General features: G+C 44.3%; 1 protein-coding gene across 5 annotated transcripts in view; it reads left to right on the top strand.

The window, feature by feature from the left end:
* The window catches only part of MAPKBP1 (mitogen-activated protein kinase binding protein 1), a 96,355-nt gene that overhangs the window by 46,839 nt on the left and 37,387 nt on the right, over window positions 1–12,129 (top strand). For all 5 annotated transcript variants that reach the window (XM_062635729.1, XM_062635733.1, XM_062635728.1 and 2 more), the window contains exons 4-6: window positions 6,036–6,098; window positions 6,664–6,721; window positions 9,532–9,702. In XM_062635729.1, coding sequence (XP_062491713.1) covers window positions 6,036–6,098; window positions 6,664–6,721; window positions 9,532–9,702 — 292 coding nt within the window. The remainder of the gene's footprint in view (window positions 1–6,035; window positions 6,099–6,663; window positions 6,722–9,531; window positions 9,703–12,129) is intronic.

The raw sequence follows: 12,129 nt of genomic DNA, 5'->3' as shown, positions 1-12,129 counted from the left end.
GTGGATTCAAAGGGAAGGGACTGTTTGCTCTTTTCATTTATTTTTGCAGCAGCATGAAAGGAATATATTGTGGGAGGAAAAAAAGAGAAAGCCAACGTTTGTTTTGATGTCTTAATGGAGTTTTCTTTCCTCTGTACAGCATCCTCTTTATAACATAGGCTGCATCCATTTAGGAGAGGAGGACTTGACCCATGGACTCTTCCTCTAGTCATGTGGCCCACAAGATAGGGTAGCGCTGAGTTGATGGATAACTTGGAAAGAAATGCTATCATAGGCTTTTAGTTCCTCCAAACCTTGTGGAGGGGAGGGTGGCCTGCAGAGGAAGGAAAGAGGAAAACTGACTTCTGCAGAAATCTGTTTTTTATTAGCTTGCTGAAGAAGGAGGAGGTAGCTGGGGAAGGCAGCTGAGAACAGAGGGATGCACAGGCAAACGGGAGGACAAAAACAAGAGAAAAAGACCCAGGAACAAGGGTTTTGGTAAGAGCAGGAGTGAAGCCAGTAGGAGAAAAGACAGAAGTAAAGGTGGGGGGAGCTGCATGGAGTGACACGCTGCTGCTGACTTAGTCAGATCCTTCACATAAATGTGACTGACGTCTGATTCCTCTCCATTCCTGCTCCTATATTTAGCTTAGGGAAATTGCTTCTTTTTTATATATATATATTTATATTTTTATATATATTTTTATTTTTTTCTCTCTCTTACTAGAGCCAATGGAAACTGCTATGACACTTCCCTCCACCCTAGCTCAGCTTTTTAGCTGCATATATGGTGCAAAGTTGGGCACATACAGCAATAGGGCTGTGCTTTCATGGAGGTTTGGAAGCTCTGCAGGGACCCTTTCACCACTTTCTTGTTGGCTGACTCAAATATGCTCCCTGATGGAGAGAGATTAGGTCATCTGCCAAAACCTTTGACATCACTGTGAGAGCTCATTCTGTCCTTCCCTTGTGTTTGAGGTTACCTGAATGTCCACAAGAAAGAGGAGAGATGACATAGCCAAGTTGTTTTTAAAAGCTGCTTCTATCAGGAAGGTAAACTTAAAGGTGGTGATAAGACAAGGGGTAACGGGTTAAAACTTAAACAGGGGAAATTTAGATTGGATATAAGGAGGAAATTCTATCCTGTGAGGGTGGTGAGGCACTGGAATGGGTTGTCCAGGGAGGTTGTGAATGCTCCATCCCTGGCAGTGTTCAAGACCAGGTTGGACGAGGCCTTGGGTGATACGGTTTAGTGTGAGGTATCCCTGCCCATGGCAGGGGGGGGTTGGAACTAGATGATCTTAAGGTCCTTTCCAACTCTAACTATTCTATGATTCTATCATAGACCTAGAAATAATACCTTTAAATACCATTGCCAATGGCCTCTGCAGGAACCAGGGTGCAAACAAACAGGACATTTAATCTCAGCTGGCTGATAGACGGTTTGTACAGCAGTAATCCATACAGCAGTGAAGAGTTTCTAGAAGCGTCTTAGAAATCAGAATGTACTTATGGATTTAAAAGGTGCTGTGGTTATCAAACCCTGCCCACAGCTGCAGAGGAGGAAGGGTTTGTACTGAAACAAAAGTACTTTACAGGGTTGACCTTCTACACTGCCAGTGCGTGCCAAGGGCCAGTGTTCTCTGTAGGTCTCATGTGAGGGGCTTTTGGAGCTAGTCTTAGGTTGTGGTTAACATTAGCATTTAAAAAGGTCTCTTCAGACAAGGGTGTCTTGAGAACTTTGATTTGGTTTGAAAGCTTAAGTCTGGGAAGGCAGTGGAGAAGGTGAAAGAGGTGATGTGGCCATTATGGAAGTGCAGGTTTGAAGTACTTTGCTTGGTCTACATCCACAATTGGAAGCTAGGAACAAACCCATCAGTTTTCGCTTGCATCCTTTCCATCCCTCTAGGTGTAAAATGCTGAATGCAGTCTTGTAAAGGAGCAGACAAAGGTGGAGAGTGGATAGATGGGTGTATGCTCTTGTATGCAATTAATTTTCCATGGTAATTATTTTTATTATTTTAACTGCTCTAAGATTAAAGCCAGCATAAACAGGAAGGAGTAGATACTTCGAGTCTCCTGAAGGCTTGGTAGCCTTACAGGACTTGGAGGCAGTGTGGAGTAGGTGGATGAGCGATCTGAACATTCAGTGTCTCCATTCCCTTTATTTTGCCAGACCAATTTCCTTTGCTAAGTCAGAGCACAGGCAGAGTAATAATTGGTTCTGAAGTACCTTGTCTGGGAAACCGCTGCAGCTTCTGTTGGAGAACGACTTGCTGGCTGCATGGGGTCTGCTCTGGGGCCACACTGAGCTGAGCTGTGAGTGTGTGAGCAGGCAGTTGAGGCCAGCCTAAATCATAGAATTGTTTAGGTTGGAACAGACCAAGATCATCAAGTCCAGCTGTTAACCCAGCACTGCCAAGTTGGCTACTACACCGTGTCCCTGGGTGTCTCATCTACAGGTCTTTTAGGTACCTCCAGGGATGGTGACTCAGCCACTTCCCTGTGCAGCCTGTTCCAGTGCTTGACAACCCTTTTGGTGAAGAAATGTTTCCTAATAGTCAATCTAATCCTCCCCTGATGTGACTTGAGGCCATTTCCTTGAGCAGTGAGAAGCGATTAGAGCCCTAGAAGTGGTTAATTTCTGCTTGTTGAGGAGATGCCCTCTCTAGGATAGAGTAGACTAGAAACCTTTCCAAGCATTTTGAGGGAGCCAAGTTTCAAAGTTGGGTGCTCCCAACTCCCAGAGCAGTATCTGTGTCCTGCTGCAAGATTGGTAGTTTGAGGCCTGCCATCTTGCTGGATAAGGTGTCCTTGCAGTTGGCTGGAGTCTCCACTGCCCTTGGCAGACAGGAGAGTGATGGTGGAAAGTCAGCATGGGACAGCAGAGCAGTAGGGTAGCTTTTGTTGGGTAGCAGCTAACTTGAGAAAGCGGGTTTAAAACACTGGTTTATCCTTCCTGAATGACTTTATTGGCATAGGAGGTTATAACCAATTAGCAAGTTACTTTAGTCATTGGCTTACAACTCACATAGCAACATACAGTCTTGTTTCACTGAGTCTATGAGTTAAAATTACCTTTTCATGGCATAAATCAATGCTTGCTGACCAGTAAAGAGATACTGTGATTTATTCCCCCTCCCCCCCCCCAAGATAGGTTTTATTAATTATGGCTCAAACCCACTGAATTGAGCATAGGGTTGTCTTAAGACAGTTAAAATACCCATGTTTGTGGTGGCTGCTCTGGCACTAGAAGCTGTGTGGCTTTCGGAGAGGTTTGTTGCCTTGGTGTGTGAGCTGACTCTTACCTTCACTGTGGGCTCTGTACTTGGGCAAGGGCTGATAAGTGCTGTATGCTGGAAGCCTGCATACAGCCTGCTCCAAAATGCAACTGAGCTAAACTTCATGACTGTCAGTGGCCAAGGACTGTGTCATATAAGTTGGTAACAGCAAAGCCCTGCACCTTCGTGGCTCGCTATACTATTCTAGGAAGTGGTTTGTTTGCTTGCCTGGTTTGAAGACCATGGTTTGTGTTTTGCATCTTTCTTGTGTATTTTAGACTGTGTGAACTTTTCTGAAGTCCTTTTTTTCTGCACAGTTCCTCACAATAAACCCAGAAACTTCAGAGCTGCATAGGAAAGTCTGTGCCAGGGTTTTGTGTCTTTACTTTATTCTTAAGCTTTTTTTTTTTTTTGAGCACAATCCATTCCTGTCATAACTCAGCAGGATTTTGGTCCATTAACCCTATCCTACTGCCCATAATGGGGTTTTGCTTGGCTTTTCTGATTAGCCGGAGGCTTGGGATTAGATAGATTTTCACATTTGCTAACTTCCTATTTCATATCTTGTGATTTGCAAGGCTTAACCTCCCTGACTTGTTAATGGATCACAAACCACCTGCTTCTTTACACTAATCCGTCAGAAATATGTGACATAGCTCTGACTTGAAACTCTCCAGATTGGTTCCCCAGGGTAAAAAGCGCAGAAGGATCAATCCCAGCCTGAACAAACTGCTTAGTTACACTTCCCCTGCTTTTCGACAAGATTAAGTTTCCAGCCATGTCTGGTTGTCTTAACTACTGAGAGTTTGGTGCCTTTATTGCCTTGGCCTTCAGGTATGCTTAGACCTGTGCAGCAGTGTGCACTGCCTGCCTGGAAATATTGGTGAGGTCTGTGGGTGAGGTGCTGCAATACATGTCTGGGATGTCTCAGCTTTTGCCTGGCTGTTTGGCTGCTTCAGGCCATCTCCTCTACTTCTCTGTGTTGTCTGTTTCTCCCCTGAGCGATGTCTGTAGCCTGGCACAGGCTGTAGCGTTGTGGGCAAGCCCCAGCGCAATGGTGATGTGAGTGAAGTCCCCAGTGCGGCGAAAGCTGCTGGCAGGGGAGCAGGGGCATCCCGCAGCACTCCCTGGCACTGCAGCAAAGGAAGAGCTGGTGCTTTCCAAGCTCTGGCAGTGTGTACTAGCAGAGGGATGGGCAAACCCCACCATTTCTATTTTAGAGGTGAAGTGAGAAATAGGGCACAAGGTCACCAGAGCAATTCCTGTTCTACCTCCTTGTACTCATGTAACAGAGATGCTTTTGGGAGGTACAGTCAGGGCCATGCGTTTTCTGTTACTCGTCACTGCTGCTCTCTGCTATCAGACAAATGCTGTTACATGAGGATTTAAACATTGTGTGTGGGATGTTTGTGGAGAGAAGGAGGAGGCTTCTGTACCCAAACTGTCCCAGGCTGGTTGTGATGGGCTGAGGCACCAAAGCAATGCGCTGTGAACAAGATTAGTGGGGAAGGGGGGCTGCTTCTCCTTCACTCCCCTCGCTGTCAGCAACTGTTTTGCTCCCAGTGCAGGTGATTATATGGCTTATAAAGGGTTTGGTACTGCTTGCTTTTGCAGTTCATCTTGCTGAGAGATTTCTGCAAGTCTCCTGAGCGAGTTGTTTATTCAGGTATATCCTTTGGGTCAATAGTTTTTGACGTCGTATGTCTCACTTCTCAACTGGCTAACCACTTCTTGTGTTGTACTCAGCTGTTTCTGTCCTGTCTAATATTACAGCCAGGCACAGACATTTAGCCCCTCTACCTCCCCTTCTTCCCTCCCCTTCTTCCCTCCCCTTTCAGAAAGTTCCCCTCTTTCCTTCTTCCTGACTTTCTTACTCTGTTCTAGACATGCTGGTTTGGTGCTCAGTACATAGGGTCGCTTTTATGGCAGGGGAGATAATCCATTAAGGCTGTTGGGTAAACTTTCATGGTAAACTGTCATGGTTTAACCTCAGCTGACAGCTAAGCATCATAGAGCTGCTCCCTCGCTCCCCCAACCCACCAGAGGGATGGGGCAGAGGATTGGAAGAGTAAAACTGAGAAACTCATGGGCTGAGATAATCTAATGGGACAGAAAAGGGAGAAAATAATAATGATGATGATGATGATGATAATGATAAAAGAATTAGCATATACAAACAAATGATGCACAGTACAGTTGCTCACCACCCACTGACTGATGCACAGCCAGTTCCCTAGCAGCTGCCCTTGGCCAGCTTTTCCTCGAGTTCATGTACTGCACACGACGCTATATGGTATGGAATATCCCTTTGGCCAGTTGGGGTCAGCTGTACTGGCTGGCCAGCTTCTTGTGCCCCTCTGGCCTCTCTGGCCAGGCATATGAAGCTGAAAAGTCCTTTCCTTATTACACTGCTTAACACACTGTTGGTTTTAGTTGTTGCTATCGACATTATTCTCATACAAAATCCAAAACTCAACACTGTACCGGCTACTGGCAAGAAAATAAACTTTATCCCATCTGAAACCAGGACATTAAGCTTTCTGTCCAGCTTAAGCAATCAGAGACTCCTCAACATGGGAGAGACTTGTGATTCCCCTCTGGGCTGCTCTTTTCCTGTGATTTCTGGTTAAGCCCAGCTCAGTCTATGAGATGAGGGGATGAAACAGCTTTTTGGGGCTGCTTTTGCTGCTGTTCTGCCAGCAAGGATAGCTCTTTAGTTTTTTTGATGTACATGGTCCTATCAACTGTTTTTGTTCTTGTCTTTCCTCCTTCTAGGTGTGTCGTTGTGCTGTTCAACCCTAGGAAAAATAAGCAACACCATATTCTAAACAGTTCCAGGTGAGTGAAGCTTTAAGCTGGGCCTGCTTTCTGTGGGAGGTGAATTCAAAGGTTTTATGGCTTGAGTGAAGTGCAGGAGCTGCTGTTGCCCCAGGCTAAATCCCCTCAGTGAGAGCTGCCTTGGGGAGAGGCAGCCTGCTGGTTTGGCTGCAGCTCCTTCTAATGTGAGGTGCTCTTGCTAACAAGGTACCACCTCAAAAACGTTGTGGTCCCATGAGGAACTGCTAATAGGCATGACATGGAGATCTTACTAGAACTTAATGCTAGCTGGCTTTCTTTTAGCCTCCACCTAAAACTGTGGCCTCATTATTGAAGCCAGGACTGAAACATGGTCCCGCATCTGCAATAGAGGCACAAAGATAAACCTCGACTTATGGAGCTTTTCTGGTACTGTAGGCATGCTGCTTGAGACTTGGGCAGCAGGGAGTCCCCATAGCAAGTGTTAGAGCTGTTACGTGTGATTTTAGCCTCTTTCCAGTTCGTCCCAACCTACTCCCCAGTCCTAATGTACTGAAATGAAATCACATGTTGGAAGTGTTTCTCAGTGTCATTTTCTCTCTTTTAGGAAAACAATTACAGCACTTGCTTTCTCTCCAGATGGAAAATACTTGGTTACAGGAGAGGTAAGTGTGAGAGGAGAGAGGGCACACCTTGTCCATCACATTTTGAAGTGGGGCAGGAGGGTGTTAGAAGAAACAAGAGTTGCCTTGACACAGATAAACCTATTTCAGTGTTGCATCTCTGGGTGGACTGAAAGTAGAATGAAAATAAGTGGAAGTTCACACAGCATGGCTCTACACTAGCATCAGTGAAGAGTACTTGGATGGTGCTTAATCTCAGTCTCAGGTTAGCATTGTCCTTTTAGGATTTAGGAAGTAACTGAAGCCAGTAACAGTGTTGTGGAAAAAGTGAAAAGTGTATGTGGAATGGAGCTTTAGGAACAGTGACAGAAGATGCTGGTGCCTGTGGTTTGGCATTGCATATTTGGCTGGGGGAGACAACTGATTCCTCTTTCCAAGCGTGGCCAAGGGGGAGAATGAGGATGAGTGCACTGTGTGTCTGTTTTGCATTAGAAGTTGAAGACACAGGCTGTGCCATGAGGCTGGAATTGCTGGACGTTAGAAATCCACAGGAGTGCTGACTGTCCCCTGTATAGTTGGGCTCATCCCTAGTGCAGCCCCATGATGGCAGCTGTCATGTCACTAGGCGGCTCCCAAGCTGGGCCTGAATCCTGAATGGATCAGGCCAAGGATAGAAACGACTGTTTTGGGATGGAGGCTACCTTTGACACTGAAAAAGTAAGCACAAGTACCCATTAGAACATCAGAGACTGTCGTTGTTACTAACTTTTTAGTGAAAGCATGAGGTTTTATGGCTATAATTTTTTTTAATGCCTCCTTACTTTCTAGAAGTCTTAATGTAGTAAAACCTCTTTATATTAGAATTATGTATAATACATATTTTTTTTCTCCCTGGTGTTCAGTTCTGATTATTCTGGTGCCTTCTTTCCTTTATCCTTCACTTTTTTTAACGTCTGGTGTGCTATTCCTTTCATGTGGGGTAGAAATAGTGGTAAAAAATGAAGTAGGTATTTTTCTTTCTAACAACTCAAACTTTTCAGTTTGGAACATCATTGGGTTAAATGGCAAGTTCAGGTTTAAAAAAAAAAAGAAAAAGCCTTTCAAGTTATGCTTGAAAAGCTTTTCCTTTTTTACCTTGTTACAGAACATGTCTCCTCTTGCCCTGTTGTAAAGCCATTTCTCTTTTCAGTATCCTCCCACGTGTCTGACGTTTGAGTTATTACTTAGTGTAGCAGTGTCCCCTGCCGGTATCAGCAGTCTTGTCTTGGTTTAACCTCTGTCCCATCGGGAAATGCTTTCTGAGTTCAGTTTGTCAAGCTCACTTTTAGCTGCCTCATTCCAATTCTGGTTACTAACACCTTAGTTTTGTGCATGGCTGGCTTCTTAGGAAGGAGAGCAGGGAGCTTAGTCCTTGGCTGCCATATTAAATGACATATTAAATACATAAAAGACATATTAAATGTCTTAATACATAGTAGACATGTTAACTACACAAAAGACATTAAATACATAAAAGACATATTAAATGTCTTTTATGTATTTCAGATCTTTTCCTTCTTTTTTGTCTTGCATTTTTTCTTTGTTCCCATGGAGGCACACGTTCCTCATCCATGGGGATTACACACAGCTCACATTTGGTGATGATGAAATACAAATTCAATTTGTTAAGGTCTTGGGGTCTATGCTGAGATACTGGGAAATATATAAATATGTGCTAAAGTACAGCAATTGCTTTGAAGAGCAGCTGATTCAGCTCATGGTAACATCTTGGCAAACACCTTGAGACCTGACCTTTGCCTGGCAGGAGGGAGAACTGCAGTAAAATCTAGCCATGGTGTTTTTCCAGGCCACAAGCGGTGATAAAACTTGGCAAAGCTTCTGAACAAGACAATTAAAACCTGTGCAGTTCTGAGTTTTTAAAGCTTTGACTTCTCCTTGTGATCAGACTTGTCACTCCCACACCGTCATTTGTCTGACTTAAAATTGATCAGAAAACGTACCATGTTGCCATGGATATGTTATTTTGCAAGCTACGGTTTTGACAGACTTCAGTGAGAAACCATGAGCAGGCTCCTGAGTAGGCTTTGCCCCTCAGGCGTATTTTTAGCCAGCATTTCAGCTCATCTTGTGCGCCTTGCTTTATTTTGGTTTAATAACAAACAAACACAAGAGCAAAATTGTGTGTCAGAAGGTGCTGAATTGGCATTTCTGAAGGCTGTGACCTGTTTCTCTGGAGAACAAGTGTAAAACCAGAGGCTCTGCTCCCTCACTATCTTTCTCGGTCACTACCCTGCCCATACGCTTTCAGGCAGCATGCATCTGTGTTACCTTTGTAAGAAATGACATTGCTGTTCTCCCAGAGGCCTCCCTCAAACAGTGCCTGATAGTTATCACAACAGTCATGTCGTATTTTTACGTGGCGTGACCTGGCTTGAGATCTCAAATGACCATGTTGTGTTAGGAGCAGAGGATGTGGGGGCATTTTGGTTCACTGAATCTGGAGATGCCATCTTATAATCCTTTTAATGATCTGGCTGTGAGTTCCCATTGCAAAGGGCAGAGATGTGCATCAAAAGTATTGTTCTAGTCTCTGGCTGTTCTGTGAGTAGCAGGGGAGATGTATTAATTCTTCCATTATGAAATACTTATACTCCTTAGGTTGTTGAAATGCATGTGCCCCTTATGTTGTCAGCCTCAACCTGGGCTTTAAAGAGTCAAAGGAACCTTTAAACATATTGTGAACACACCATCTAGACACCTTTTTCCAGTCCCCACATATTTACATGCTCGAATCTGCCAGAACTGACCTCAGGGGTTCTGTTCCTGTTTTCAGTCTGTTCTTATCCTTCCAGAGTGGACACATGCCAGCGGTTCGGGTATGGGATGTGGCCGAGCGAACCCAGGTGGCTGAGCTCCAGGAGCACAAGTATGGTGTGGCCTGTGTGGCCTTCTCCCCCAGCTCCAAGTACATCGTTTCAGTGGGATACCAGCATGACATGATTGTCAATGTGTGGTCATGGAAGGTAGGTTCTCTGGGAGGTTGGCTGGACCACAAGGTGTTGCTAAATGAAGAAGAGTTGACAGTTTATCCATAAACTATTGCGGTTCCGTCTTTCTTTCTGCTCTTTTTTTTTTTTTTACATCTGTTATTATTTGTTTTTTGACAGTCATAGACACTGACAAGTTTGGACGTGAGAGAGAACTATGGTCCCTTAGGGAAGCTCTAAGTCACTTCAGTGAAAGGATATTCCTTATACTTGGAGACATGCGACATCTTGCTGTCCAGGCAGAAAAGCCTGGACTTTGAAACCTTGTCAAAACCTTGAGCTTTTTTAGAGGCTTATTAAAAGCTAATTTATGAGGGTCAGGAAGGGAACTCTCATCAGTCACAGAGTTCTTTTGTGGTGTAGTGAGTGCTCTTGGCTTGTTTTGTTTTTATTGTGTCAGGGTTTGCAATAGTACGATCCCACCCTTGATGACTGAGAAAGGGAACATAGAGAAATCACAGTGGGTGAAAGCCAATGGAAGTCACTGTCTACCAATGGGTTGGGTCAGCACTGTGGGAACAAAGCCCATGTCTTATCCTCTAGAAAACATTTAAGTGTGTGCTTTTTTGTATATAAGGAAAGAAACATTTATTGTCGTTAGGCTTCTGTATTAATAAATGTTAAGCACGTATTCAGCTCCTGCTGCTGCTTTAGGTGCTGTAATCCTCTTTAAAAAGAGATGTGATTTACAGAACCCACAATGCATCTGTTAAATCTCACCTGATTATAGAATGTTAGAATGGTTTGGGTTGGAAGGGACCTTAAAGCTCATCTACTTCCAAGCCCCTGCCATGGGCAGGGATGCCTCACACTAGACCAAGTTGCTCAAAGCCCCATCCAGCCTGGCCCTGAACACTTCCAAGGAGGGGGTACCCACAGGTTCTCTGTGCAGCCTGTGTCAGTGTCTCACCACCCTCACAGTAAAGAATTTCTTCCTAATATCTACCCTCTTTCAGTTTAAAACTACTACCCCTTGTCCTGTCACTATACTCCCTGATAAAGAGTCCCTCCCCATCTTTTCTGTAGGCCCCCTTTAAATACTGGAAGGCTGCTCTAAGGTCTCCCTGGAGCCTTCTCTTCTCTTGCAGCTTGTAAGTCTGTGCTCATTTAGTATGTTACTCTCTTCATCACATTTTCTGTGCTGTAATTTAAGATCTCACTGTTAGTTTTCTCCTGCATGAGCTGAAAATTGACCTTGCTATTTTTGTGTATAACTGAACTATATAGTGATAACACCTGTGTATGTCAGTGTTGAAAACTGCTCAGCCTTTTAGTTCTTTGTAGTTATACAAATGAAAGTAGTGACTTAGAGATGATCACAATGCATGGCATGTGTGGGACAGTACAAGTAGCTTCATTTGCCTTGCTTATGCAGGTTTTCCTGTTCACTGTGATCCTATTTATAATTATGTGCATGAGAGCTTGTGAGGTAAAGACTATTTTATTCTTCTGCATTGAAGAACATGCACTTTAATCATATACTTCAGACTGTGACTATCAGGAGGTCCAGCTAGCCTTTATTTTGCAGGCTTGGTATCAAAACTAGATTTTATGTGACCAAAGTGAAAGAAGAATTTGAGATCAAGATGTCAATACAGATCTCCTCAAGTACTTCCCTGCACCTTTCACCACAACCCTTCTATCTGCTATGCTGCTGCTTCGATTTCCTGTTTTTCCTGGCTGGGAGACTTAGTCCTTTGACTGTGATGGAAAAGAAAACCCCTGTTATCTGTAGGGTCCCCTTGCTTCCCTAAAGAAAGACCACAGCAGAGATCCAGATGTTGAGGTCTACAAAGGTCCTTAGCCTTTCTCTGTGTGCTGTCTTGGAAGAAGTTATGTTAATGGCTGGCCCCTTGCTTTTCCCCTAGTCTGGGCTGGGGGTCCTCCATGGTGATGGTTTTATCACTGCTTTTTTTTGCGTTGTTGTCAGCCATGTGCTGCGTGGTTGAAAATCCACCACAGGTGGAAGGGAAGGCATTTTTATTCTTGCTTCTGCCAATCCCTGGGGAAAGGCAGGGGAGAAAGACTGAGTGCTGGTATTGTGGTTAGGGAGCTCTTGCTATCTGACTGTTTTGCTTGGGCAGTATCCGTTCCTGTTCTCATGTCTGTGCCGTGTTCTTCCTCCTTTCCCAAACTCTGACATATTGAAGAGCACATGTGAAGTGCTGCAGATTTTGCTTTGTCCCTTCCAATAAAGGCATGGTCTTTTTGTGTTTTGGGTCTTTCAAAAAAGTGTCTTTAAAGAGAAGAGAGAATTTGTGGAGGAATCAGTATTATTTTTCCTGCAGAAAATAACCTGTTCCCCACCTTGAGTGTCTTGCCCTCACTGCTGCCTGGAAGCCAGGACAACTCCTTGTGTTTTTGCTGTTTAGAAAGGGAAATAGGTTTTCTCTGAGCTCCTGG

The sequence above is a fragment of the Pezoporus occidentalis genome, unplaced genomic scaffold (genome assembly GCF_034315485.1).
Source record: "Pezoporus occidentalis ecotype Australia unplaced genomic scaffold, CSIRO_AGI_Poc_V1 ctg46, whole genome shotgun sequence".
Lineage (NCBI taxonomy): Eukaryota > Metazoa > Chordata > Aves > Psittaciformes > Psittacidae > Pezoporus > Pezoporus occidentalis.
Note: the sequence above shows the minus strand (reverse complement) of the source record. Positions and strands in the feature narration are given on the sequence as shown.